This window comes from Sorghum bicolor, chromosome 9 (assembly GCF_000003195.3).
Source record: "Sorghum bicolor cultivar BTx623 chromosome 9, Sorghum_bicolor_NCBIv3, whole genome shotgun sequence".
Classification (NCBI taxonomy): Eukaryota; Viridiplantae; Streptophyta; class Magnoliopsida; order Poales; family Poaceae; genus Sorghum; species Sorghum bicolor.
The window spans coordinates 58,064,557-58,092,509 of record NC_012878.2 but is presented as its reverse complement, the minus strand read 5'-3'; the positions used below and the strand labels follow the sequence as shown (position 1 = coordinate 58,092,509).

The 27,953-nt window shown below is 42.5% G+C and overlaps 3 protein-coding genes across 19 annotated transcripts; 2 read left to right on the top strand and 1 right to left on the bottom strand.

The window, feature by feature from the left end:
- Window positions 20–12,340, top strand: LOC110430580. 15 transcript variants are annotated; one of them, XM_021448380.1, is made up of 7 exons: window positions 1,578–2,560; window positions 3,576–3,647; window positions 5,919–6,060; window positions 8,733–8,767; window positions 8,846–8,916; window positions 8,990–9,060; window positions 10,059–12,340. In XM_021448380.1, the coding sequence occupies exons 3-7, from the start codon at window positions 6,034–6,036 to the stop codon at window positions 10,476–10,478; spliced, it is 624 nt and encodes a 207-aa protein (XP_021304055.1). In that variant the 5' UTR covers window positions 1,578–2,560; window positions 3,576–3,647; window positions 5,919–6,033; the 3' UTR covers window positions 10,479–12,340. The 15 variants fall into 15 exon arrangements, 4 of the variants coding, with proteins under 4 accessions (XP_021304057.1, XP_021304054.1, XP_021304055.1 ...); XM_021448382.1 differs by lacking the exons at window positions 1,578–2,560; window positions 3,576–3,647; window positions 5,919–6,060 and adding exons at window positions 23–770; window positions 9,268–9,293; XR_002447940.1 differs by having other exon boundaries at window positions 1,552–2,560; window positions 8,733–8,772; window positions 8,990–12,340.
- LOC8083808 (glucose-1-phosphate adenylyltransferase large subunit, chloroplastic/amyloplastic) lies at window positions 12,835–18,341 on the bottom strand. Of its 2 annotated transcripts, none has more exons than XM_002440268.2 (16): window positions 18,226–18,341; window positions 16,508–16,733; window positions 16,274–16,393; window positions 15,595–15,765; window positions 15,371–15,460; window positions 15,192–15,278; window positions 15,050–15,105; window positions 14,866–14,959; window positions 14,644–14,756; window positions 14,502–14,574; window positions 14,199–14,279; window positions 13,974–14,060; window positions 13,771–13,875; window positions 13,566–13,672; window positions 13,393–13,453; window positions 12,835–13,281 (listed from the first exon to the last, which is right to left on the bottom strand). In XM_002440268.2, the coding sequence occupies exons 2-16, from the start codon at window positions 16,718–16,720 to the stop codon at window positions 13,180–13,182; spliced, it is 1,560 nt and encodes a 519-aa protein (XP_002440313.1). In that variant the 5' UTR covers window positions 16,721–16,733; window positions 18,226–18,341; the 3' UTR covers window positions 12,835–13,179. The 2 variants fall into 2 exon arrangements, with proteins under 2 accessions (XP_002440313.1, XP_021304053.1); XM_021448378.1 differs by lacking the exon at window positions 18,226–18,341 and adding an exon at window positions 16,821–17,155 and having other exon boundaries at window positions 12,859–13,281.
- Window positions 22,999–27,703, top strand: LOC8064726 (cycloartenol-C-24-methyltransferase 1). 2 transcript variants are annotated; one of them, XM_021446904.1, is made up of 14 exons: window positions 22,999–23,120; window positions 23,314–23,452; window positions 24,317–24,383; window positions 24,745–24,818; window positions 24,975–25,059; window positions 25,149–25,204; window positions 25,431–25,485; window positions 25,578–25,625; window positions 25,984–26,067; window positions 26,174–26,374; window positions 26,549–26,674; window positions 26,860–26,957; window positions 27,059–27,135; window positions 27,221–27,703. In XM_021446904.1, the coding sequence occupies exons 2-13, from the start codon at window positions 23,370–23,372 to the stop codon at window positions 27,114–27,116; spliced, it is 1,035 nt and encodes a 344-aa protein (XP_021302579.1). In that variant the 5' UTR covers window positions 22,999–23,120; window positions 23,314–23,369; the 3' UTR covers window positions 27,117–27,135; window positions 27,221–27,703. The 2 variants fall into 2 exon arrangements, with proteins under 2 accessions (XP_021302579.1, XP_002441576.1); XM_002441531.2 differs by having other exon boundaries at window positions 23,113–23,235.

Genomic DNA, 27,953 nt, shown 5'->3' with positions numbered 1-27,953 from the left:
TTTTTTTTTACATACCTGTCTTTCTGGATTGGTTCTTTTAGTTCTTCTACGAGCTTCCATTTAGTAACATGGAGATCTTGCCATTTTTGGTTATTCAAGTTTCCCTGAGTTTTAATAATGTCTAAATGATATTGTAGTCCCTGTAGCTATTTAAATAATCAGTTGATTAGAAACTGTCGTCGACTAAATGAAAATATTTATAGAAACGAACCATAATAGTGACGTCAGCACGGTTGAATTTCCAGCATAATGAATCGAGTATTTGTATCTTGGAATTTCTTGTGTCCAAAACAGCTAAATACCAATGTGTGTTATTGGTATTTATTGGCATGAAAATCTAAAATCAATTTAATGTATTAGTTGCAGACATATATTATCAGTAGCTAATAATCTTTAAACCTAGAAATTGACAATGGAGATAGTTGTTACCATTTCATGGTCAAGATATTTTCTGACAATCTCTGTAATAAAATTACCATCTTCATGTGCGCCCAATTCGCCTTCCCTTTTAAGCAGTCGAGTAATAAATGGGTTTTCAAAATATTTTTTAGCTTCATCCATATTTTGTCGATGTACTTGTTCCTTGATACAACATATATAAGCACTGATCACCTACAAAAAAATAAATTAATTAAAATTAATTGTACTAATGAGTGATATATTTCATAATAATTATTTTGTGCACTTACATCATCGTCTAACCATTTGCTTTGGTCTAGGAGGCACAATAGCTGATGTTGTTTCACAGTTATTTCATCCATCTTCACCAGGTAATCGTCTTTTGAAGATGTTTCTATTATTATTTGAGCACATAAGTCCATATCACTTAATGTATAATCTGCATATATAATTTATTGCATGGATTAGTTTTTTATCCTCCGTACTATAATCAAAAGACTATATACCAAAAATATATATAAATTTAACATAAATACCTTGTGGGAGATAGTCATATGTATCACCTTCATCCTCCAATTGAAGTTGTTCTTCTCTAATCTGCTTATCTTTCGTTTTAGAATCTGAAGAGAACGTCTGTATGTTTGTCGATGCAACCGTATCTGTTGGATCAACAATATTAGCTTCATCTGAAATTTTTTCTTGACCCATCTGCTTTTCTATAAATTCCGAAACTGGAGTGGACGTCTCTCTTTTTGGAGATGCAGTTGAAGTTATTGGATCAACATCTGATTCCAATGGATCAGATTCAGCACTTTTTGATTTCTTTGATGGCCGGTCATCAAAATTGTCAAATTTGCTTGGTCCATCGTAACGATCCATTTTTTCTAATATAAGAAACAGCCAATGAAATTTAATCAATCAACATAACTTCTATGAACTACCATAGATTCAGGCAACATTAACTTATATATATTTATTAAATTATATCTATATATATAAATTATTTGCTACTCAACATAACAAGAGTCTCTGAAAATAGATGCGTTTTTTTGAATCACATGGATTTCAACAATCAAAGGTTGTGTTACCTTGCTGATGATTGTGCATTGGATGTTGACGTTGAGAGGCACGTTGAGGAAGATGTTGACGATTTTGTTGACGAGTTGGGATGTCGACGAATTTGTTGCAGAGCTGTTTGCTTCTTGCCGTTCGGCCTCAGTCTTTTGCATTGGTAGAGATTGTCTGAAGGACCTTTAGTATATATAAATAGATAAGGTCTTTCCCTAATTACGTACAGAAAGGTAAAGGATTGGGTTTCTGATCGGAGTTTTTTTCTTTTTTTTTTATCTTGATCTCGATTCAAACTCGGTATCCAAATCAGGGAACTTTGGCCGCGCTGACATCGATGGATGGAACCCATAGCTGAACTCGGTGCGTAGATTGACTTTTGGGCACGGCGGGTAAGTCCGTGTGGGACTCATTGTGTTGTGAGCTGATCTTCTCGGAGACGGAGTGAGGCAAGGTGAACTTTGAGCGGCGCGTGTATGCAGCGTGCGGCAGTTCTACTCAGACACGGAGGAAGGCGAACTGTGGCGTGGAGCGTGTTTGTACGATGGCGCTGCGTGCGTGCGTGCGTGCGTGAGGTTGAAGAAGGTGCCGGTTTTGGGCCGTGTTGTAAATAAGGCCCATTCGTAACTCGTCCTCAGTGCCTTTTTTTTGTCCCAGTAGGGTTAGGTTCGCAGGGAAGCACTCACTCGTTTGTTCGGCGGCGGCGGCACTCCAGGCCTTGGTCGCTCACTCCTCAACTCCCGTCCCTAGCCCCTATGCCTGTGGTGATCAAGTTGGGGCTGGTGGCCCTGGTCCCCTCGCCGCATCTGCTCGCCCCTCCCTGCATCCTATCGCGGCGCGGCGGATCCGATGCGATGTCCCAAGGAAGGACGGCCAAGTTGAGCTCTCGCGTTCGGTTGTGAAGGAGACATATCGTCGCTGGTAGGATGGAGGGGAGCCTCCTTGCGCGACTCCATCTGGGCGCCTCGCCGTAGGTGGCGTCCCTGAGGACGACGAAGGCGTTCTCGCCGTCCGCTGAGGCAGCCGGAGCCAGATCCTCCTGTTGCCGTTGCATCGTTTGAGGAGCAGATGATATCTGTCAGCCAACAAGAGAGTACGGCACCTTACCCCCCTCTCTATCCCTCTCCGTTTCAGCTAGGTACTGCTGTAGATTTCAGTTTTTTGTTGATGTATCATGCAAGCATATTATCTTGCCGCAGTTTTGTTTTGACTCAACGATAGAGCGAATCTTATCTAGATCTAGAATTTCCCCAGCATGTATTTTCCTTAAGGCAGTAGAATAGAATTCAGGTAGCAGGCTGTAAAGTACATTTTCTTTCAGGATTTGGATGATTAGTCATACAAAGGTCTAGTATACATTGTACTGCTGTTGTTATTTATTATATCCGGCCAGCACCTGCAGTATTGTCAAGTGAGTTGAATTAGTCTGCAGATAGAGGAGATGAGTGGTGACAAAGTGACGAGGTCTCCTTTGTCTCACTCACAGCTATGACCAGCTCAGCCTATGTTGCCCCCTTGATGGCCTGCACATTTTTCTTCAGGTTCAAAGTTTGCCCTGCCTATGTAAATCTTGGTCAGTGCAGTGTTAGGTGCAGACCGATCCTCAACCTCTAGAGTCAACCCTTTGATTCGATATCATTTGCACTTGCAGCACCAAGTACTGCCTATTCTTTTTCAGACGAAAAGCGACAGAATATATAGTAGCTTCAACCTTGTGTAAAAAAAGCTCAAATTCATATTCAGTAGTTGCCCCTCTGAATCAATGAATGTCTGAATTGGTTGTAAAGACGAAAAGCAACAGGATATATAGGAGTGGCTTTAGTAAAAGAAAAATGAACTCAAATTCAGTAGTTGCCACCTTTGATTTACAGTTAGTTGTTGGGGAGATGAGAATCATCGCTAAGATTTTTGTGCATATGACTCCAAGAGAGGCCTTTAGTTTTTTGTTAAAATTTTTCATTGCATCATTCCTGATATCATTACTATATCAGGTTTTAGGAAATGTGTGATATTGATATTGGTGACTTTATAGGAACCATTAGTGACATGTTAGTTCCTAACTGTTTCTAAATTATTGTCATGCTGCTTGATGTTATATTATTTGTCAGGCTACTATTTGAAGAGTCACACTGGCACAGAAGTTCATTCCAGTATACATGGGAAGTGCATTCAGAAATAAGGTTTGTGGCTGCAATTATTTGTTCATTACCTGAAAGTTCTTGTTTATTTTTTGTTTTGCTTGCAAAATCTGAATTCCTAAATGATTTTAGTCATGAGTTATGCTCTAGAATTTAACAGTGCTGATTAATTACTTAGCTGGTGCTGAATTGTAAATTTCAAATAGACTGCAGTGACTGAATGTGTTTATAAATCATAATTCTTTTGTAATAATCCATGTAGCTTTCTTGTTTGGTTTAAAATAGATCATTTGAAAATTTATGTGGAAATTCATGTAACCACCCATGTCCACTTATAATTTTGATTTTACATTGTTTGGCTATTTGATTATCTCGAATGAGGTTACATCATGTTGTTGGTCATGAGTAAAGACACGGCACAGAATAATATTATACATGTACACAATAATTTTACATTTTTTTTCTACCAACAGTATCTCACTCATTTGGTTAGGACCTCGGTGTAGACAATATTCTTAGTGTATGTCTCACTTGTACTAATCTTCTTTGTCTTCTTCTTCTTGTTCTTCTTGTCTTCCTCGTCTTCCTCTTCTTCATGTTTTCCTGTGAGTACCTTAATGTTCTTTGTTGCTGTCGCTCTAGACAGCGCAACATATAGTTGGCCATGAGAGAATACTGGATTAGGCAGGTATACGCCCACATTTGGTATAGTTTGACCTTGCGACTTGTTTATTGTCATTGCGAAGCTTAGTCTAACTGGGAATTGTTTCCTCTTTAAACGGAATGGGAACATCTCATCGTCTGAGGGACATAGCGGTATTCTTGGCAAGAAAACCCGCATTCCTGAGTGTTGTCCTAGCACAATCTCTGCATCAATTGCATTCTTCTGAAACCCACGTACGACCAGTCTTGTGCCATTGCAAAGTCCATTAGCTGGGTCGATATTCCTGAGCAGTATGATTGGACAGTTAAGTTTGAGTTTAAGCATATGTGGAGGCAGTCCATTCGGTGTAAGGCTATTCAGGAATTCAAGGGGATAGTAGTTGTGTGGGTCGTCTTCTACAGAATCAAAGCTGTGGTACACCATCTCCTTCCCCTCAAAGCGATCAATCATTTTTAGGTTGATGCTATCTACGCAGTCGTTCCTTGTGGATAGAATCGCTCTTGATGTGATGTATTTTGGATCCTTCAAGGAATCACCATCCTTTTTGTAGATATGGTTGATCAGTTTATCCAAGCCGTTATCTTCTTCATTGTGTTCCACACATATGCTTTGAGGCAGAAGTATTTCTCCGTTACCATTTGTCTCTTCTGTGCCGTTACCAACACGCAGAAGGTATTCGGCGAACCATGGGTCGTTTTGAGCCCTCATGTTTCTTGTGAGCTTCAAGTGTTGCATGCAATTCCATAGCTCGGATCTGCGTAACGATGTGTCTACTATCTGTGCTCTTGAACCCTTTCGGACAACAGGAAGGACTTGTCTGAAATCTCCTCCAAACACAATTGTTTTCCCGCCAAATGGTAGATCTCGTCTGTCCATTATGTCTCTCATGCTTTTATCTAGTGCCTCAACCGCTTGCCTCTTAGTCATTGATGCTTCGTCCCAAATTATTAGTGATGCTGCTTGTAGTAGCTTGGCTGTCCCGCTTTGTTTTGTGAATCCACAAATTGATGTGTTGTCTAATCTTAGTGGTACCTTGAACCTCGAGTGCGCGGTTCTTCCTCCAGGCATTATTGAAGCCGCAACACCAGAAGTGGCCGTTGCTAGAGCAATCTTACCTTGGTTACGCACGGTGGCTAGGAGCGCTCTGTAAAGGAATGTTTTTCCAGTGCCTCCTGGGCCATCAACGAAGAAGATGCCTCCTTTGTTGCTGATAGCTGTTGATAGGATCTTCTCGTAGGCTATCTTTTGCTCATTGTTTAGGTACTCATGCAAAGTTGTGTCCTCTGGGTCCACTTGGACAGATGATTCCTCAATAATCTCCCTAGGTACACTATCTGATGTGTCATGTTGTATGTCAATTTTTGGAAGTGGAAACGATTCTATGTCTTTTCCCATTGACTGCAACATGTCCCTGATATTTTTTAGTACCATTTGTTGGACTGTGTGCTTGCACTTGCAGTGTCTACTATAGTCTTCTGACATTGCCTCAAGGTGATTGTTCCAAAGACTACGGATGTCGTTTGGTTCGCAAAACACCAGGATTGTTGCAAACAGTCTTCTCAGGGATGATGGCATTCGGAACAGCTCAGCTTCTCTCATGCATTCATCTATTGTGTTGTCTGCCTCAATCAGTCCTCTTTTTTCTGCAGCGTCCCGAAACGTTGGCATTACTTGACCATCAACCGTTCTAAGCTCTTCATAGCTCCTTGCGCCCGGAACATGGTTTAGGAGTACCCTAAGATAGTACCGTTCTCCTTCAGCTGGATGTGCTGCAACCAACCTGCCAATCTGGTATACAGTTTTCTGTTTTCTTGTTTGCCATAGCTTGTATCGTGTGTTCCAAGTATATTTCTCGGGAAAGTCTCTGTACAGTATGCCACGTGCTTTTTCATCATTGTTGTTCCTTTCGAAGTATGCAGTCAGCATTGACCTTTCTGTGCCTCCACGGTTGATAACATCCTTGATTTTATCTTTGCCATTGTATGAAATCATGTGCATGTTTGGGAGGTGCAGCTGCAGCTGCTGGACCGGAGGGTTTATTTTGCTTAATTCAAAGCCATATATTCTCCACAGTGCTTCTGGAGGTGTCACCCATCGTGCATCTCTGTACTGTCGAATCTCGTCGACTTGTGCTTCGTTTTCTGCCCCGATAACAGATATAGATGCCTTGTCATGTCCCTTGTATAGGTATTTATATAGGTACTTCACTGCTTTAATGCTCGAGCATATCTCAACATTTATGTGGCAGTTGAACATCATCAATAGGTAAGGGTTGTAAGGAACAACCCACCTGTTATCTAGTTCGCATTTTCTGACTATTGCGGACCTTCCGTCGTTGCGTCTCCTATATAATGGGTAAGAGTCTTTGCCTTGTATTGTAGTCTCAATAAACGGCTTTGGGTAATTGTTCTTGCATGACTTGCGATTCTTTGTGCATGGACAATATCTGTTGAGTGCTCCGCAGGGACCATGCATCATATGTTTGACTACCAATTTGTATAGCTCTGGGTATTTGTGCTTGTTAGGTAGCTCGGCGGAGATGATTCTATCGTACTGTTCTGGGCATGTGTACTTGTATTTTCCTGTCATGATTAGCAAGAAGTGAGCATGTGGTAGACCCCTCTTTTGGAATTCTACAACATAGGTATAAGCCTTGACCTCTCCGAGAATGTTCTTTTCAAATAGCTGCTTCTTCATTTCTTCTAGTTTTGCTCTGAAAACACGAACAACCAGGTCTGGGCAATGTTGTGGTGTCTGACCAAACTTCAGTTCATTTTTGATCTCTTCCCAGTTAGGGTTGCATGTCATCGTAAGGAATATGTCTGGTTTTCCAAATTTTCTAACCAGAGCCATAGCATCTAGATACCGACGATGTTTATCTCGTGGCCCTCCAATAAATGATGATGGAAGTATTCTTTTTCCAATTTCATTCCCCTGCTGCTCGCCAGCTTGAATGCTATCCAGGAGTCCTTTGTATAGGTCTGCTCTGATTTCTTTCTGATGATGATACAAGTAGTCCAATCTAGAGTTTTCGATCTTGATGTATGTATCTACAGCAAACTGTTGGAATAGCCGTCCGCCATGTAACACTGGATCGAAAATATTTTGTCGTACATGGAATTTGTAGCAGTAGTATTCTCTCATGGTTACGCACAACCTGCTGTTTGAATCTATTTTATAATATTGAAAAGTCAAGAGTTAATTTCACATGGATGCATATGCTATATATCATAATTTAATTTTGTAATGTGGTATACTAACCTGGGTCCTCGCCATTATATTTTTTCTTTGCACGAGCCTTTATCACATCTTCCATGCTTACACCGACTTTTGGGATGTCTGGATGCCAACCTAGTTCGCCCTTTGGAAATAATATAGGATATGATAATGGATCATAGCATCCATGGTATGATCGTATGCCTTTTACTTCACCGTTTAAGCCATGGAGTATTATGTTCTTGTCAGTGGTATTTCTTCTTTCGTTTCCTTCTATCCATACTGCAGCTATCTCTTTAGTGATTGGTTCGTTGTATACTCTCTGATCCAATCTTTGGTCAAGGTTCAAGATAATTCTATAGTCCTCGATGTTCTGGGCCTGTCCCAAACTTCTAAACTGTTTTGAGTATGGGTTATCGTGTAGAACGTCTGTGAGTATGCTCATTACATGCTTGTCTTGCTCATATAATTCCTTGCGACAACGACGATAACGATGCTCAAGACTTGGATCATCATCATAGAAGTAGAGCTCTAGGTGTGTGGCATTTGCTGGAGTATTACCAATCGAGGGTACATTGTGGTATATCTGACCATGTGCTCGAAAGGTGTAGATGCCGGAGTTTCTGATGTCAATCATGTCTCTGTCAAGCTGACAATATAAAGTGGTAAATGAGAAGTGTCCGTTGAAGAACCTTATGTTGTTTCGAAAATGTAGTGCATCTGAATCGTTGCTTGTCCAGAGCCTCATGAGTTGAGTTGGTGTCTCTGTATTTGCTAGTCTGATATCTCCTTTCTTACAACATAAGCCTTCGGATTCATACTCAAACTTTTTTGCATTGCAAAATTTGCAATTTTGCACATTTTTGAGCATGTGAGCCTTTTCTGGTATGTTGCTGTAGACAATGTCATATGGGTCAAAAACTTTTGAATCCTCATCTTCCTCGTTGTCTGAGATTTCAATTTCATCATCTATTTCCCACTCTGTTTTTAGTAACAGAATTTAAAAATCAACAAAGTATATAATTAATTTAAATAACATGTTTTGAATATATTTAGCATACCTTGAGCAGAGAACATATATTCATCCTCGTTGGTGTCTTGTTCAAATATCACTCCATCATTGTCTGCACATTAATGTTTTTAATTTATATTAGTTCTCGATTTCATAAGCGCATAAATAATATCTTTATAAACAATACCCTGATCTTCATTGTAGGCTGATATTGGTGCATCTTTGTTTTTGGTAGTTGGACACATTGAAGAGGGAATATCTGTCCAAGAAGTATGGTTAGTTATACATAAGGTTGTATATTGTCCTGTAAATAATTACTCGATAAACTTACCATGATCATTACTATAGATTGTTTGTGGCCCATCTTTATTTTTGGTGGAAGTGGGAATATCTGTCAAAGAACCTGTCCAAGAAGCATGGTTAGTTATACTTAAGGTTAGATTTTGTCCTATAAATAAAAACTCGATAAACTTACCATGATCTTTATTGTAGGTTGTTTGTGGTTCATCTTTGTTTTTGGTGGCTGGACACATCGAAGCGTGAATATCTGTAAAAGAACCATGGTTAGTTTTACATGAGCTTGTAATTTGTCTTGAGGCGTCAAAAGTATCATATAATTATAGTGTTACCATTAATCATGGCTTGTAAATGTGGACGCCCCCTGTCGTCATCTCCATTTAATGTTTGTCTTTCTCCCGGCGTCACATGCTTCCTTTGATTTAAATCAATGGTTGATGTTCTAACTTCCATGTCTGGTTGTGTATATGCAGGGTTCTCTAAGGCGATTGAATATTTGGTTTGTGCTCTACGCTTGAACTTTTTGTTTTCTGTAATTTTCTTAATTCTAGCTGCCTTTTGTTCTGGTTGCATATTTGCATACTCTTCACGGTTCCTTTTGATTCTTTCTATCTTTTTTTCATTGCTCATATGTGCATATCGATCTCTCTCTCTTTTCCTTTTCTTTTCATTGGCATCCATTATTGAATCTTCTAACCCTAATGGATTGTTTTCCTCATTGTTTTTTGATTTGTTTGAATCTATAAAGCAAAAGAATGAATATTAAATATAGTGTGATACTTTGCATTAATGTAATAGAGAAAAGAAAAAACAATATTTAATTAAGTTTACCTATTATGTTTCCAAGTTTCTCTGTGCCATTTGCAGCATGTACATCTTGACAACTATCAATCCTGCCATCTTCATGATGTATAATATTGCCTACTATTAGGCGGGCTTGCCCTGTGATGGTAGATCCAGGTGCGGGTCCTTTGAGAGACTCTTTATTTTTTTGCTTTTCATGATAGGCTTCACGAAGCCTTTTAAGCATTTCCTGCTTTTTTTCATTTGTCATCTTAGCATACCGCTCTCTCTCTCTTTTCCTTTTTTTTTGCTTTGCATCCATTAATGTATCTTCTACCTGATTGTTTTTTGTAATGTATGGATCTGTAGATCAAAAAGAGTGTATAATAAGAACAATATGATATTTTCCATGAATACAATAGAGAAAAACATTAAAGCAATATATTCAAGTAAATTTACCTTGTTGCAATTTTGTTTTTAGGTTTTCAGTTGCCTCTATGTCACCTTCATTGCCGACATCTTGACCTCCAGTGTGTACATCTTGATGGAAGGGGACGTGGCAGCGACGCTGGCTTACTGGCCTGCGCGTGGCAGTGATAAAGACGCTAGCTCTCTGGCCGGCTGGCCTGCCTGGCCGGGGACGTGGCGGCGAGGCTGGCTCGCTAGCTGGTGCTGGCTTATCTCGCAGGGAACGTGGCGGCGAGACTGGCTCGCCGCGACGCTGGCTCGCTGGCTGGCGCTGGGACGTGGCGGCGAGGCTGGCTCTCTAGCCGGCGCTGGCCTGTCTCGCAGGGAACGTGGCGGCGAGACTGGCTCGCTAGCCGGCGCTGGCCCTAGCTCGCGTCGCAAGAGGCGGACTCGCAGCGTCGCAAGAGGTTTTTTTATGTTTTTTTTACTTTGATCTCTCTAGGGCTGTTTATATAAAATATTTGTAGACCAATTTGGATTTGGACATCTATATATTATATTATATAGCAGATTGGCAGTCCTATTTGGGTTTGGACATCTATATTATAGCTATTGTAAAATGTAACGTAACCTATACGGATGTAACGTAACCTATACGTGTAGACCAATTTGGATTAGCAGATTGGCAGTCCTATTTGGATTTGGAAAATGAAACGTAACCTATACGGATGTAACGTAACATATACGGACTGCAGACTGGAGATTGTGGCTATTTAACCTATACGGATGTAACGTAAGGACTGCAGACTGGAGATTGTGGCTATTACGTGGAGTACAGACTGGAGATTGTGGCTATTATGGACTGTAGATTGGCAGAAAAAAAAAGGGCAGACTGAAATTTTGGCTCTTTATTAGTAGGTATAGATATGTTGTACAACTCCCTGACGTGTTTTTATTTTTTTGCTATTCAGGAGCCTAGAGTCTTTGTCTTCAAGTTGTACCTACATCCAGCATGTATTTTCACTAGCTACTATCAACTGATGAAAAACATTTATGATAATTTGAAGAAAGATGAAGAACTAGTTAATGGAAAACTAGTCACACCAAAGTCTGGGGTCTTCTTAGTTCAGTTAGTGCCAGAGAAGGAAGATGAATTGCCACTCACTTTTCCTTTTGGATGTAGTGATTTGTACATGGAGGGCTACCATTACAACAGTAAGTATTTTTCTTTGTTTTCAACAATTTACTTTACATTCTCGTTGAATTCACTAGAATGAAATGCACCATAGGTCCCTAAACTTTTCTCACATTCTTGTCTAGGTCCATTAATTTTCAAAGTAAAATACACCATAGGTTGTTCAACTTTTGAAGTGGATCATTCTAAGTTTATTTTAGGTCTAAGCATCATGCATTTGAATTCACTTGAAAAGTTAAAGGACCCAAATAATCACTTTAAGAGTTCATAGACCCAGATGAGAATGAGGCAAAAGTTTAATGACCAATATTGCATTTATCTCAATTCACTGTTTTGGTTATAGGAGTATGGTATAGGTTTTCTAATCATGAGGCTGATCTTCCTTCCAAGAATCAATTTGATTACACTTAGAGAGTAAAGCTGGTTCTTACCTCAAGCTATGCATATCTTTGTGGTTATAACATTAAGATTGGTCATATAGCATTTAAGAGATGCTATTATGTGCTACGTAAAACCAATGTTCTCCATTCATCTAAGGAAGGGCTACAAGAGCTCAGATCGGGACCTTTGGCAACACCTACAGTTGGAATCTCAGAAGCTTTGCGCTTCAATGTTCAACAGAGATTGGTAAAGCATGCACTCTATTCTGGTAAGAAAATCTATATCACTGAAAAAATCTTCAATTATTTCAATGTGTGGGGGACTTTGTCTATTGCAATGTATACTGAAGTGGTCCCAAAAGAGTGTCTTCTTAGCTTGACACAGATTAGCAATAAATTATGGGTGATAAAGCGCCACCTTTAATTTGCAAGAAGGTAATTAGTCCTCCTCTCTCTTTGTGTCGTCTTTGTTTTGCTTAATATTAGCACTTATATGTCTTTATAATTAAATGCATAATTTCCCTTTCAGTCATAGAAAATGGAAAAGAAAATGAAAAACTAGTCGCATCCTTAATCGAATGGCAGAAAAAAGCCGAGAAGAGAATTGTCGAAGCTGTTTGCAATGTTGGTGATACAAGTAACACAATGGAGTATGTTGTTTTATTTTCAGATTTAGTTACACCCACGGCCACGGCGACACGGCGTTGTAGCTCTATGAACTGATCTACTCTCCACCCTGTGTTTTCCCGCCCTGGTATATCAAGAGTTTATTTTGTTTTATGCTTTTAGCTCGCTCTGCTTTCGAAAAAATGATAAGTTTTCGAACACATAAAGAGATACTCCTAGCAAAAATATTCTACTCTTTTATGAGCTGCTATTAGTAGACCAATCACAAGTTTGTTTAGTTTCTCCCAAAAAGTTTATCCTATCTCATAGATATTTTGACATATGCATTAAATATTAAATTTAGAGTAAAAAATAACTGATTGCATAGATTACAACTACTTTAGGAGGTGAATCTTTTAAACCTAATTAGTCTATTATTTAACAATAAAGTACCACAGTAACACATGTGTTAATAGCAAATTATTTAGATATAATAAATTCGTCTCGCGATTTACTGACGGATTCCGTTGTTTAATTTTTATTAATATCCAAACACCTGCTACGACACCCCCGTATGACACGCGATATGACAACCTAAAACTTTACACCCTAAAATTAAATAAGACAACGCATATGCTACGATGAACTGGAGCTGCCATAGCTGCGAGTGAACAAAGAATCAGATATGGAGATGACGGGCAAGTTCCATTTGTTGTGTCCGAGTTTATTTACAAGATGCACCAACGATCCCCAAAAGTTGCTGCGGCTTTGCTCGCCCAGCTTATTGCACTGTTCACACTACTCAGCTACATATAACATCAGGAAGAGCTACTGGAACCGATGATATAGCATCAAACCATTTCTCTTGTCTTCCATTGCATCCGGCACCAGCCCATCTTCTTCCTCTATTCTTGTCCCTAAGCTCAAGTCAAGGTTGGGCGCCTCAAACTAACTCTCAAGACGACGAGTGATGAGAACCTGTAGCCTTGCACTGCACCATGGGTAGATTGTCTCTATATGACGGTGCCGTCCTTGATGGTTGCGTTCTTCAGGATCACCACGATCCCAGACCTGATGTAGTATCCTAGCTCCGGCCGGTCAGCTTCTTGGACGCCCTGGCAGCATCGATGCAAGTAGAATCATTGAGGAGCAGTGAGCAGTGTCCTTTTTTGACATATAAAAGGTTTCAGCTCTGAAACTTAATACTTCTCTCCCCATTTGCTCACCTCGGTGTTTGTTATAGAGACGTTTCTTCCGACCCTCGCGTTCATGTCGATGATGCAGTTGCTGCAAAGCATCGACAGAAGGGTCATGTTATGATGCATAATACTAATCTTTTTCTTTCTACCATCAGTTAAAAACAGCAGATATTGTTTCAAGGTTCAAGCCAAGCGCTCACCTTATCTTTGTATTCTCCCCTACCCCAATGGGCACCTTGCCCTCTGATAGTAGCCGTGAAATCTCGTCTTCAGTCTCATACAAATCCGCACCCATCATCATGGTGTTCTGCAAGCACCGTTTGTGTCAGTCTGCAGGTGCTCAAAACAAGATTGAACAGTCATTGTATGAGTGAATTCAGTCACTGTCTCATTGAGCAAGTGTACCTTGAGCTCGCATCCAGAGTTTAGGCGTGAACGAACACCGACAATAGAATGCTCAATGGCACATTCACGCAAGAAGCAGCCATGCGAAATGATCGCGTCTTTAATCTGCACACGTAAATCCAAAAGGTCAAATAGGCACTGCTCATGTAGTCATGTTACAATTTACAGATCACAGGCATCATCTTTCCATGGGAAGTGCGTACCCTGCACTTATCCGACTTCGTTGGTGGCAAGTACCGAGGGGAAGTGAAGAATGGTGTTTTCGGATCATAAAACTCAAACTTTGGAGGCTGCAATGGGGCAGATGAGAATTGATGAAAGTTGTATCAGTTAGTCTGGATGGAAATTTATCATTTGAAGATATTTTCAGTCTAAATGCACAGACAGTTAGAGCATACCAGAACATGGAAAGAGAAAACAGAATATACCTGCTCGCAGAGGGCCATGTTTGCATCAAAGAATGATCTGATTGTTCCAATGTCCTCCCAGTAGTCAGTGAAGACATACGCCTGACAAACAAAGTTACATGAACTGTCTGTGCATTTGATGTGGTACTGCTACACTAATAGAGATTGCACCCGTGCAAAAGCTGGACACTGGCTGTGATTATCAAAGGAAAAAGTCTACATCACCCCCTGAACTATAGGGTGGTGTCTACTTTACCCCCTGAACTATCCAAAACCGTTCAAATCACCCCCCAATGAAAGTGAATCACAAAGGAATGGTTTTACCTGTACATTGTGCTCATGTAAAGCTTTGGGCAGAATTTCAGAACCAAAGTCATGCAGTTCAGCATACCTTGACCTATAAGAATGCTACAGTTAGAACACAGACTACAGGGGAACTGTATGACCACAAAGAGAAAGCTCTTACTTTAGAAGGTCTAAAAGAACATCTCTCTTAAAAACGTAAACTCCCATTGAAGCAATATAGGGATATTTAGTTGGGTCGTCAATGGCGAAATTAAGAAAGCTGGTATCCACTTTCTGCAATGAGCAACAGTGTACATTTCAGATAGTGCTAGTTTTGTAAGATAAGTTATTCTGGGAAGGTTCCAATATATATCTGAGTCCCTGAGGTGAGATGATTGCTGACCATTTCTTCCAAGGCAGCCCCCTTTGGTTTCTCAGAGAACTGAATTACACGGCCTGAACTGTCGAACTTGACTAATCCATAGTCAGATGCTCGACTTCCAAAACAAAGACAAGAAAATCAGCATGTGCACCGGTTTTCTGATGATAGGTACTGAAAAAATTAGAAACCTGATGTAATGACATACCTCTCTCCAACAGGAGCGCACGATAAAGTAATGTCTGCGTTGTCATCTACATGTTTCTGCAAATGGTAAATGCCAGGGTATCAGGCAGTTAAAATAAAAACATATACACATACAATAGAATATACAGGAGTGGACCACCAACCTGCACAAGCTCCATGTAATCCATACGATAGAGCTGATCTCCTGACAAAATCAAAATGTGCTCTATAGCTTTATGCTTGTAATAATCCTGAAGAAGTACACACAACATAAGATACATTGTTTCAGGGATGGAAATAAGTCAGGCAACAAGTACCATCAGCCACTAGACATAATTATTACCTCAAGTACCCAGATAAATTTTCTAACAGCATCTGCTGTGCCCTGGAACCAACCAGCAGCCTCCCCAGGCATTTGTGTTGCAGCCAGCACCTGTATGTTGCCAAAATTATATCAGTAAATGTATGCTTTAATCAAATAAAAAAATAACCAAGCTCCAAGATGGGAATCATGAGAAGAATATTTGCAAGCTCTTGACTAAAACAATCAAATTTTAGGTGACTTACCTCAACAGATCCATCAGTGAAGTTGATTCCCCCACCAAGATACGTACGGTGAATGTGACGGTTAAGAGAAGCTGAGTTGAACTGAGTCATGACGAATATCTTGTTTATGCCACTGTTGAAACAGTTGCTCATGGGGATATCAATAAGCCTGTAACATCCTCCAATAGGAACCTAAGTAATGCAACAAAAGGAAAGAAACAAGATTCAGACCACTGATTTAAAGATGTCTGAAATGACTATATGGATGGAGATGGATAATCATGGATAGCCTTGAGTTTGACATCATGTCGGTTAAAGTAGTGGAGGGCATCATGGGGGATCGGGGGATTGGGCCCCTGACACTAATTAATAATTTAAACACGATACAGAAACCTTGCTAAGGAATTATAGTTTAACTACCTTTATCCAAATCAATTACCATGTGCATAGGACAGTTGAAAAAAGAAGAGAGGGAACTCATGTCTGCTTACAAAACTTAAGAGCTGGCAAATCAAACTGGACATTTCTAGACATGCGACAGACTTTTGGTGCCTTCTGCAGTAGAGGTGTATCAGCTTAAAATAAAAATAAAGCTGGAGACTGATAGAGATCTCTAGATCCTGTCTACTCAATAAGCCTGAAGATGTTTATTAAATTGGTGCTTCTTGCAACTTGAAGCCAATAGAGTGTGTCATCTTACAGCAGGAGTGGCCCTTGTGCTTGTGAGAGGGAAAAGCTGAGTCCCAGTACCACCACCCAAAATAACGGCGGCAACTTCGTTAGGATCAGCATAATTCCTCCGAAAGGATGTTCGGACGACCTGTAAGTTTTTGCATCCAGAAATTGAGAATTCTAGCAGCTAACATCAAATCAAAAAATATTACAAAGGGCTGTGATGAAACACCAACGCTATTATTGACAGGATGAAACTTACAAGAGTGTCTGGGCCAGCATCTGATGTGAGCACGCACTGAGCGCTGCTCACAGCACCCCTTGCACCAAAACACATCCTCCTCAATGCCTTGTTGCGCCTGATGCTGCAGGAGTTCCCAATCCTCACCCTCTCACTCCAAGCGCCTTCACCGCCTCTCCTCACTGGGCTCATACATGCTTTTCCCTCTAGGGGAAACACGCTGCTGAACTGCATAGCTGAAGCACACCTGCACGATCACAACCATTAACCACCAAGCAGTCCTGGAAATCTATTTCACTATGTATATGTACTAAGTCAAGACGCAGGGCAAAACCTGGATTGAAACAGGATTTTTTTTAAAAACTGACTTTCTTGCCTAGTTCGTGATACATCCCCACATCAATCAAGGGGAAAAGGAGCCATACTTTTTGCAGAATCCTTGTTGTGGTAACAAGGGATCATCAACGTAGTCACGGAATAACGGACTCGGTAAAGGGCGGTTGTGCAATTATGTACAACCACGGAGATTGTGAAAGCGAAGGATGGAACTGAGGAAAGCTATAAAAAGGACCTTCTGCCTTCTTTTCGGGAGATAGGCATGTGAATCACAACATCTCAGTCTCAGGCCCAGTTGGGTTGGATCTTTTCTTCCTTACACTCTGAACTCAAATAGAAGCAAAGTAGAATAGGAAAAAAATTGCAATTGAAAATGATACTCGTGCTCATCAAGGACCTAAATTATTCCACAAGCGAGGGATGAAAAGTAACCAGAACAAAAAGTAACAAACCCCAAATAGCAACCCAGGCACCTAAAACAAGTGCAGCTAACCAGAACATCTGCAGGAGCAGGACAGATTCGTCATACCGAAAATGGGAGGAGATTGCAGAAACCCAGAAAGAGCTTCAGAACCAAGTGGAACGTAAAGCCTCTGCCTCTGGACGCAAGGAAAAAAGTCGGCACTTTTGGAATTGTTTAAGGACAACGATGATGGTGAAACGAGGCTGGCCACAAGTCAAATACAAGTATAAAACCAACTGCGCAGGATCCAAGAGCGAAACGGAGGATCCCTTTTTGTTGTTGGGAGACGAAAAGAAATAGGTCGAAGAACACGTCGACTCCCCCATCCACCAAGAAAAGTACAGCCTTCTAGTTGTAGGGAGCGGCAACCAAGAATGAAATCTTGCGGAGATTGTACAAGAACTCATATACCATTTGCTGCACCATCAATTCAGGCACAAATATAACTGGAAACCAAAAAAAAATCAATTCAGCGAAATTCATTTGCGCAGCGCGAGAAATCGAGGAGCACGATCCTAGCCGCCGCCGCCGCTGCTGCCTAGTCAGTCCTCTGAAGAATTCGTAACGGATCTCTCACTCTCCCTCGCCTCGGCGAGGGCTGATCCCTTCTTCGCGGCCACACTCACCGGCACCCACCTGATCCACCGCCCCTCCTGCCGCCGGCGCCAGACCAGCTAATAACATCACACACACACACACACCACCATACCAAGACCCAGCGAACGAAGAAAATGTTCGAAGGAACTGAACGCACTGACGCGCAGCAGCATTCGTTGAGGGCAGCATCAGAGTCAAAAACACATTCTCCATTCCAGGAACGACGAGCGCAGCCGGGCGCCTCTCAATCAGAGGCCTCCCTGTGTTCGACGAAGAGCCGAAATGCGGAGCCAGCGATCGACGGCATGCCAATGAAGGAGACAGAGTAACAAAGATGGGTTACCTGGGGACGGACCGACGGACCGACGGGAAGAAGGAGCAGCCGACGGGTGGATGGATGGATCGATGGCGCCGGGAGTCGGAGGTGAGGGACGAGGAGAATGGGTGGCCGCGACGGTGCGAGACGGTGGTTATGTGGCGCGGGCGGCGGCTTATAAAGCGGGGCGCGGCCGTTGCGTTGGAATTGGATGGAGTGGGGAAGAGAGGAACGACGCCGAGGCAAATGGCGAAATGGAAAATGGAAATGGGAACGGAATGGACGGACGAACGGTGGAGGAGGTGGCCGCGGCATCGCTTGGCGCTACGCGTGTGCCCTGCCCTGCCCTGCCCTGCTCCCCGTGCCGCGCCCGCACCTGCCCATGTGGGGGAGGAGCCCGGCGCACGGTAACAATAACAACTAGGGAGTAACAAACGCCACCCCCGCACCGCCCCATCATCATCATCTCCTTCCACCGCGCCACCGCTCGCCGTCCGGCGTGACGCGCACGCCCGCGGCCGGCACCGTCCGTTTCTGCGTTTTTCCGGACCAAAAAATTGCCTCGTCGTCGATCGCTTGCATTATTGGCTCCATCTGACGTGAGATGAAGATTTTTGGCCGTTCCTTGTCCTTGGAATGCAGTGTCACCTACTTTTTAGGAGCTAGAGTACGTAGTAGACTGTAAGAGAGATTAGCCAAAAATATTAGCCCAAATTTACTGATTTAGCTACTCTCTAAAATAGTTTTGATAAAAAAATATTAGATTACTCCAACAGACTCTGCAAAAGGATGGCTAATGAGGTAGGCTATCCAAAAGTAGAGAGCAAATATGGTAGGATGAAGAGCTACTAAATTTGAAGAGTCATTTACAGAGTCTGTTAGAGACGTTTTTCCTTCAACAATAGCCAAATATACCTTTAGAAAATGATTTGGCTAGTCTCTTGGAGATGCTCTAATCGGCTTTTCTAGATGCGTGTCCATTCACATGAAAGGTTTGTTTACAAAGGTGAAAATCTCTTCTTCCCATATGGCCATATCCGAAATTTTCGGCCCAGAATAGAATTCGTACTTGAGTTAGCCGGGGGATCACTCTTTCACTCATGTGCAAGTAGAAAGCAAACATACACTTAACTGAAAAGCCAGACTAAAAAATATTGTTCACTGATTTATTACAAAATAAATTCAAACGAACAGAGCTGAACCTACTAGATGCAACTTATACCTAAGGAAAAAACAAAAATAAAAACTCAAATACGTCTTGTTTAGTTCGCCGTGAAATTAGAAGAGTGACCGATCGAAACTTGCCTAGTGCCCACCAACTCCGGTCTTTGTTTTTTTGAAACACAACTGCATTAGGGCATGATATCTAGGCAAATCGCCATTAACGAGTGATGTTACAAACTCTATGGCTTGAATAAGAGCCAGAAGCCAACAAACATGCTCCATAGGTTGCTAAACAATCAGCAACCTTATTACAAAGTCTATTGCATTTTACAATATTACAAGACAAGAACTAAATTTGTATGAGATCTTAAATCTTACGTACTAAACACCCCTCAAGGCTTATGTCAAATAATGTTGAGGTAAGAGTTGAAGCAAGTACCTAGACATCCATCTCTAGAACCGAGGCATCCATTTATAGAATAATGTGTGTCATCCCAAGATGAGTAGCCTGTTAATTGACTTACAATTGCTTCGGCGCCAACTCCGGTCTTACCATGCGGCCAATGTCAAGCTTTACTATACTACAAAGGCTCAATCATCGCTATTCAGTAGCACGGTGGAGAACAAAGCCGTGCACTGTTTCCTCACTGGCCGACGGCACAGAGCAAGAGCAAGTGGCCCGTGTCCATTTCTCCCGTCTTGTGGCAGTAAACCACAGAGGTCCAGAGCGATGGGCGATCACAGTACAGGACGGGTGGGTGGGTGGGACACATCGCCGGGGAAATTGACGGTTGGAATCGCGCGCCACGGCGTACCGGACCTGCCCCGCCCGCCGCCGTGGGCCCTGCCGCTGCCCGCCGCGCGCCGAGGATCTTTTGGTCGTCCGGGCCCCCGACCCCCGTGGCGGCCGGGCCTGTGCGAGTCGCGTCGCGGGCGATCGAACCGCTTGTCCGGGCGTCCCGCGTGGTGTGTGTGTGTGTGTGTGGGCCCATGGACCTCCCCGGCCCGTCCCCGTCACTCGGACTCAGAGCCCGTGCTCCTTGGATGTCTCGGGAAAGGGAATCTGGCCGAGGCAAATAAAGGTGACGCAGAGGGCCTCTCGCATAGGTGTGCTGTCCGGCTGAACGTTTTGGTTTTGCCCCGATGGTCCAGGGGATGGACGATGGAGTGAGTTTGCACGTGCTAATCTTAGTACTGGTACCACTGGCGTTTGGGCTTTGGCCCTTGGATCATTGGTAACCAATAGCCACTGTGCCACTCGTTCTTTTTAGTTAATGATGGCGAGGGCCGAATTGAAGCTGAGCTTTACAGAGCACGGGTCATGGATGGCTCTGGATCAACAGATTTTAAGAATCGTCGATGGGGTTTGGCACACCCTTAATTTATTCACTTGCGTCATTAAACACACATATCTTGCTCATACTACATAATAATCCTTCTGTCCACGGAAGAACATATAACTATAAGATCCGTACCCAAATTAGCTCAAAAGTGTTAGTACTTTTTCATAAAAAAAATACTTAAGTATAAACTATTTGGCTTTTCAAAATGTGAGATTTATATTTTTTTTTTATCGGAGGGAGTATATGGCACTGCCAGGTGAGTAGCTCAGTGGTTGGACACCAATCATGCGAAGTTGCAAACCAATCAGTTGGGAGGTCGACTCATCGCCTCACTTCGCCTCGCATACGTACGTCAGAATTTATATCTGGCTTAATTTTTTTTTAGGTTTGACTAAATATAAATAAAAAATATTATTAGATTGTAAGAAAATATATTTTCATAATATATATATTACGAGATTTATAAAGTATTAATTATTAAGCTTGTTCAGCTGCACTCATTTGCAACTACTACTGGTTGTCGCTCAGCGCTGCAAAATAAACACAATCGAATAGGGCCTTTGTCTAAAAAGTTTGATTACTAAAAAAAAAGAAAAACGAAATACGCAGTTATTTTGGGCGTACGCTAACGTCAAAAAAAGTTGGCACCGCACCGCACGCACAGCGTCGTGACAGCGAGAGTTGTTGGCGTCCGATCCGGCGAAGGCGATGGCGCGACGACGGCTAGCTGGCCTCGATCGCTTGGCTACGCACGGCGGCACGTCGTACGTGTCGTCGGCCTGGTGGATCCGGACCTCCGCAACGCAGCCATGCAAACCTGTCGTGCCATACACATGGCCTGCGGACCGCCGCTCCGCTGATCGAAAGGGAGAGGAGAGAGAGAGAGCCAGTACTCTGTACTCCTATGAAAAAGCGCCCAATGGAGCGGACCGCCGAGCGTACAGCGGGCGTACATGATGCGCATGCTCCTATATACTAGCCGTAGCCGAGAAGGCGGGCGTGCAGCAACCAGCGAGCATCCATCGCTGTCGTCGGCTCGTCGCGGTGCCCCGTACTCCCGTCCCATGATCGGGCCGTCCCCACAGGCCCACAACCCGTCTCACCTGCGGCGATGGACAGCGGCAGCAGCGGTGTGGGTGTGCGGCCGGGCGGGCCTCGCCGTCCCGTCCGGACTCGGAGTGCGCGGTGTGCTGCCGCGCGCAGCGGAGGAAGGATTCCATCGGCGCGGCTTGGGCTTGGACGCGTCGCGGCGGACAAAAACGCCCCGGCCCCGCCGAGATCAGGGGCCGCCGATGGCGTGCTGTGTGATTTCTGCGCGAAGCTGCGAGAGCCACAGGTCGCGTGGCGCCCGTGGCCCGCCCGCCACGTGGTGTCTGCTCTCGTCTCGTCTCTGCTGTGTGGGCCGTGGGTGACCGCCTCGATCCGGCCGTCGTCCGGTCGGTTCAAGGGCGTTTTGCTACGCCCGCGCCGGCTGCCGGTGCCGAACAGATCACTCATGGAGGGCCGGCGCCGGCGGGCAGCGTGTCCGATCGAGGCATGGACACTGCAGGCAGCCTTCAGCCGGATATTTATGTCTATTCATGGCGCAGAACAAGCTCCTGACACTTTACAGGCCAGCTTGGACTAGCAAGACTGCAGAGGCTGCTACCCACTCGAACACGAACGCCGCCGCACCAGAGTAGGGCGCGTGGCGCAGCATAGGCCACCACCAGAAACCGACAGCAGCAGCAGCTCGAGTCATGGCGCATGGGCATTGGCCGGCCTTGTGCCATGCCAAAAACCTTGGCCTGTGTGGCTGTGTGCAGTGCACGACAACAACGGGAGGCGAGGCGAGTCGAGTCGATTTGCGACAGATAAACCCAGGAAGAGAATGGAGGATGCAACTTCCCTTCTCCTTCAAAGTGCAACATACTACTGGGATCGCCTCGTGCCTCCAGCGGCTGAGGTGATTTCGGGCCGTCAATTCAGCCGGCCCGGTCCAGCCCAGTTTGAGGCAGGTATAGACGGGGGGCACCACTTTCAACCCAACGCTCGCCTCTGTTCTCTGGTCTGCATCTGCACCCTTCATTCATGTCGGCCTGCAGCTACACCTGTTGTTTCATCGTCAGTATACAAAAACGTGTTGTTTTTAATAAAATGACCATTTGTTGAAAATTGCTAAAATGGCTATTTATTGAAAATTTAATTTAGAACGTGTTTTTAATAAAAAAAATATCAGCACTAGTTTTTTTTTCTAATAAAATAATAATACATGGACGAAAACCTCCAAAAACGCTCCATGCCCTTTATAAACCGACGAAGAGCCCCCGCTTCACCCTTTGCTGTATTCTCCCCGTTCACCCCGCGTGCGCTCTTTCTCGCGCGCGTGCGACAACGACAACGACAAAGCTACCGCCGGGCGACGAGCACGCACAGGTATACACGCGCCGCTTGTCCGCTTCTCTACCCTTCCTGCTGTGCGAAACAGAGCTACCGAACCCTAACTTAAACTGCTTGGCTATCTGCATTTGGATCTGATCTAATTACAAGTGTATGCATGCCTACTAACTTTCATTTTTTTATATATTTTTTTGGGAAAAAAATGATTGGGTGTACATGTATACACCAGTGTCCTTACTAGGTCCGCCCCCCCTGATTTGATCCATTGCGGCGGCGGAGTCCACGATGTCGAAGGCGGGAGCCCTGGATCTTGCATCTGGCCTCGGAGGGAAGATCAACAAGGAGGAAGTCAAATCGGCAGTCGATGAGTATGTATCTGAATCTCATCACTCACAGTCACAGCTCTTCGTGTCCGCCATGATGTTTGTTCTGTGGATATTGTGAGGCTCCCGATGATGTTTGGGAGTAAACGAACCTGAGGAGTTGACTGTACTTCACGCCATATATAATTGCAGCTGCTTTCTGTTCTCTGGACCTACATTTCCAAGCATCAATGTTGTACTAGTTCGCTTGCGCAATTGCCTTTGTATGTCTAAAATGAAATAACCGAATCCTTCTGTTTTTATTATGTTTTGTGGGATAGATTTTTTTAAGATGATTTTCAGTTCTTTTTTTAGATGTGGGCTTTCTGAATCAAGAACCGTGTGCTTTGTGTCACAGCTCACCAACTAGTACTTGATGTCATATGCCCTTGACCTGTACACGACGTACGGGCTTGTTACCTATTCTCATGTTTAGTGGTTGGACTAATAAATGTGCATCTGAGGTTGTATGGCCAGGATGTCACTATCTTTCTCCTAGTCTAGTACTGGCCATGCAAACTGTTTCATTCATTTTTTTTAAGATAAGGGAATTTCCAGCCTCTACGACTGTTTCATACTGTGGAAACTGTAGAGCGCAATGTTATCATCTTAGCTTATCTTCTGGCAGAGTGTTAGCTCAACTTAGATCTCCACATGTCAGGTTAAGTTGTCAACCTGTCCTTTCATGCAGTAGATACCATTAAGGAGCATCAAGATAATTCATCTTTCACCTTTGGATGAAACATACTGTAGAATCTGCTGAATGGAACTAGCATCCTGGTTCATATCATATTCATTCCCTTTCGAAGAAATATCCATCCAGTAGTTGTGTTTACTTTACTCTGATTTTATTTAAAATTGTTTTACAAGGTATGAGAAATATCATGGATATTATGGAGGGAAGGAGGAAGCAAGAAAGTCCAACTACACTGATATGGTAATAAGACCTTTCAAAGAGATCTTTTGCTTTTTTTATATATAAAATTTGATGCCCTTTATTCTAGTTGTACTGTAGCTTGGTAATTAAACTGTTAACTAAAGGTCTGCGAGCTTGTAGTTCTACTCAACTAGATTCCTTTGAGGATAGATGTTATTCCTTAAATAATGTGAAGTATTGGCAGAACACATTCTCAATATTAACAGATCCATGGTGCTGAAACTGTTTTTTGTTCCGCATGACCTTAAGATGAATGATAAGCATTGGAGTGAGACTATGAGAGGCTATTTATATTTCATAACATTTCTATACTGGAGATAAGATAAATATGAGCAACTGATTTTTTTTCCTGATTTGTTAGGTTAACAAATATTATGATCTTGCCACTAGCTTCTATGAGTATGGTTGGGGTGAATCCTTCCACTTTGCTCACAGGTGAGAAGTCCTTGCAGAACCTCTCTTGCAGAAAAATTATATTGTTGACCTTGACTTTTCAGAATGAATAAGTGTTTTAGCGCCTACTCTAAAAATGGAAACATAGGTTATGCTTACCAATGGTCCATGGTAATTGAACTATGCTTATTATGTTAGATGGAATGGAGAATCCTTGCGTGAAAGCATCAAGCGTCATGAGCATTTTCTTGCCCTGCAGCTTGGCTTGAAACCAGGAATGAAGGTCAGTTCTCCTATTGAAATCTATCTGTGAATTGTTTTTTCTGTTCTTGCATGACTAGAGCATGTGTGCTTTCCTTTTTTTAACTGTAGGTTTTGGATGTGGGCTGCGGAATAGGTGGACCGCTGAGAGAGATTGCAAGATTTAGGTCTGATTGTCAAGTTAAAGTTCTTTAATGCTGGTAGATTGTGATGTCCTTGGTTATAGCCTTTTAACAAACTGACCAATGTATTAGAATTGATTAATATTTATCAGTTAAAAGTCAACACTTGTGGTCAATTTGCTTTAGAGCATTGCCTTCTTTCTTTTCAGTATCGATTCATTTTCTGTTAAAACCGCACGGCTAACTGAATCATGCAAATGGTTTCATGCAGCTCAACTTCAGTTACTGGATTGAATAACAATGAATACCAGATAACCAGGGGAAAGGTTATTTGAAACCACATTTTTAAACTAACACCTTTCATTGATGCACTCGTTATCATGCTGCTCTTATGCTAACATGACACTCTGATGTTCAGGAGCTCAATCGGTTGGCAGGAGTTAGTGGAACCTGTGATTTTGTCAAGGTATAGTTGGCCTATCGACTAGGCCACATTGCTTTCTTGGTTTAGATCCTGTATGCACTTACTACTCTTTTGTTTGCTACCCTTGTATGTATCCTTTTGCAATTGCTTTGCTGTTGAAAATAATAAAGTAACTAGTGAGCTTTTTCTGCAAAACTGCAAATCTTATTATGCTAACAGACAGTTCTATGCATTTTGCATGGCTGTATAAAGAAGTTGCAAGGTTGATGCTTTTAGATGGAGCTTAGACATTTTTCCATGTTCGTCTGTATAAGTGAAGATGCTGTTCTTTTTTAACAGAAGGTTACTTGTTGAATTACAGTTAGCTAAAGGGCAATGTTCATATTTCTCTGTAATACAGGCAGACTTCATGAAGATGCCATTTGATGATAACACTTTTGATGCTGTTTATGCAATTGAGGCAACATGTCATGCACCTGATCCGGTACGATTTGAACTGTTAATCAAATTGTCATTTCTGTAGTAAGATTTATCATCAATCTTGATATGTTTTTCTAATGGAAAACTAAATTTGTATTTTTGTTACAAAGGTTGGCTGCTATAAGGAGATATACCGTGTGTTGAAGCCCGGTCAGTGCTTTGCTGTATATGAGTGGTGCATTACTGATCACTATGATCCAAACAACGCAACCCATAAAAGGATCAAGGATGAAATTGAGCTTGGCAATGGCCTACCAGATATCAGAAGCACTAGGCAATGTCTTCAGGCAGTCAAAGATGCAGGTTTTGAGGTAAGATAGACTATGTTCCCCCTTTTTATGATCATGTTCTTTGCATTTCACATAGGGGTAAATACACTATTGACAAAGCAATATACTACTGTTCTTTTTTTCTTTCTTTCAGATTGATAAATTGTAGTTTTATAGCTTATCCATGTAGGTATGTAAGTCGTTTTCTTCATGCAGGTTGCTTGGGATAAGGATCTAGCTGAGGATTCCCCCTTGCCCTGGTACTTGCCTTTGGATCCGAGCCGATTTTCCTTGAATAGTTTCCGTTTGACGTCTGTGGGACGCATGATTACTCGCACTATGGTGAGGCCAGTAAATAGTTTATTTTACTTTTAGATACTTTATTTGTTACTTGTACTATCTGATTTGTTCTTATAACGTTCAAATAAGTTATCATTCTCTATGTTTGGATGACAACTGACATTTAGGGGATAGTAAAGGCTTTTCTGAATGAATGGGCATTTGAGTCTCTTGTTGATATTTTTCAGGTCAAGGCATTGGAATACATTGGTCTTGCCCCACAAGGCAGTGAGAGGGTCTCCAATTTCCTAGAGAAGGCTGCAGAAGGTCTTGTAGAGGGTGGGAAGTAAGTCTGTTTTTTCTGAACCAGAAAGCAGAATCGACTATCCTCTACATTTTCATTGTATCATTCCGATTGTTTACTTACTGTTGTATAAATAACTACAGGAAGGAGATCTTCACACCAATGTACTTCTTTCTTGCTCGGAAGCCTCTTTCAGAATAAGTTCTTGAGAACGTTTCAGGTAGCAAATAATTTTGTAGATTTCCAAATCCTTGTTTTCGTCGTTCTGTGGTCAGTCTCTCAGTTGTAGTCTTGTGGATTTTCAGACAGAGCAATGAGGCATTTTGAAGAAGCCAGGGGTGTGGGGAGTTGGGGCCTCCAATCAAGAAAATCCTGTTCTTTGTTGTATGAAGAAAATTAGGAAAAAGTGCTGAATGTTAAGCTTTTCGATTGTTCAGTTGTTTGGTTGTGTGAGGTTGTCGTCCAGCATTCGGTCCTAGAGGGGTTGACTGTGCTGTTTACTAGTGCGGCCCAACCCCTCTCCGTCGTAAGCACAGGCCGCTCAAGCCCTCACAGTTCATGGGAAGCTGCTTTGGCGGGCCAGCGTACGATGCTTTGTGGGCCTGGGTCTAATTCTTTCCTCTCCTGGTAGTTGCCTATAAGCTAGATCATTGTTCTTTTCTTCATGTTCTCATGTAAGCAGCACTTTTTTTCTCATCTAGATTTTATGATTTATTTTCAATTGTGTAATGGTCTTGTGGTGATGCTATTAAATTATCCTATTCCAAATTTTGAATTGTTTTGTAATATCTTTTTGTTTAATTTTGGTCCAAGAGCATAATCAGATTGCGTATTCACCATCTCCGGTTCTCAACCGTGTACATGAACAAGTGTTTGCCCTAATGTTGCATGAGTAATGTTCTTAGTCTAAGGGATTATCCGTGTTAGAACTAGGGCTATTTATGATTGCTGTTTATATAGAGCATGCCTCTAGTGCTCGCTACAAACTAGGGTCTTCATTGGGTTTCGACCGCTCTGGTTTGGTAGGATTCTCTCTAT

Bases quoted from the DNA above. Each gene is read 5' to 3' on its own strand.
- LOC110430580 (XM_021448379.1), top strand. From the start codon at position 735: ATGTTGTTTCACAGTTATTTCATCCATCTTCACCAG. The intron at 8,768-8,845 runs GTATGGTTAGTT...TCATTACTATAG, and splicing joins AGGGAATATCTGTCCAAGAA to ATTGTTTGTGGCCCATCTTT. The intron at 9,061-10,058 runs GTTAGTTTTACA...TTTTGTTTTTAG, and splicing joins ATATCTGTAAAAGAACCATG to GTTTTCAGTTGCCTCTATGT.
- LOC8083808 (XM_002440268.2), bottom strand. From the start codon at position 16,720: ATGCAGTTCAGCAGCGTGTTTCCCCTAGAGGGAAAAGCATGTATGAGC. The intron at 14,757-14,865 runs GTCAGCAATCAT...TGCTCATTGCAG, and splicing joins GGGCTGCCTTGGAAGAAATG to AAAGTGGATACCAGCTTTCT. The intron at 14,280-14,501 runs GTAAAACCATTC...TTTGTTTGTCAG, and splicing joins TACATGAGCACAATGTACAG to GCGTATGTCTTCACTGACTA.
- LOC8064726 (XM_021446904.1), top strand. From the start codon at position 23,370: ATGTCGAAGGCGGGAGCCCTGGATCTTGCATCTGGCCTCGGAGGGAAG. The intron at 25,205-25,430 runs GTCTGATTGTCA...GGTTTCATGCAG, and splicing joins AGAGAGATTGCAAGATTTAG to CTCAACTTCAGTTACTGGAT. The intron at 25,626-25,983 runs GTATAGTTGGCC...TCTGTAATACAG, and splicing joins GAACCTGTGATTTTGTCAAG to GCAGACTTCATGAAGATGCC.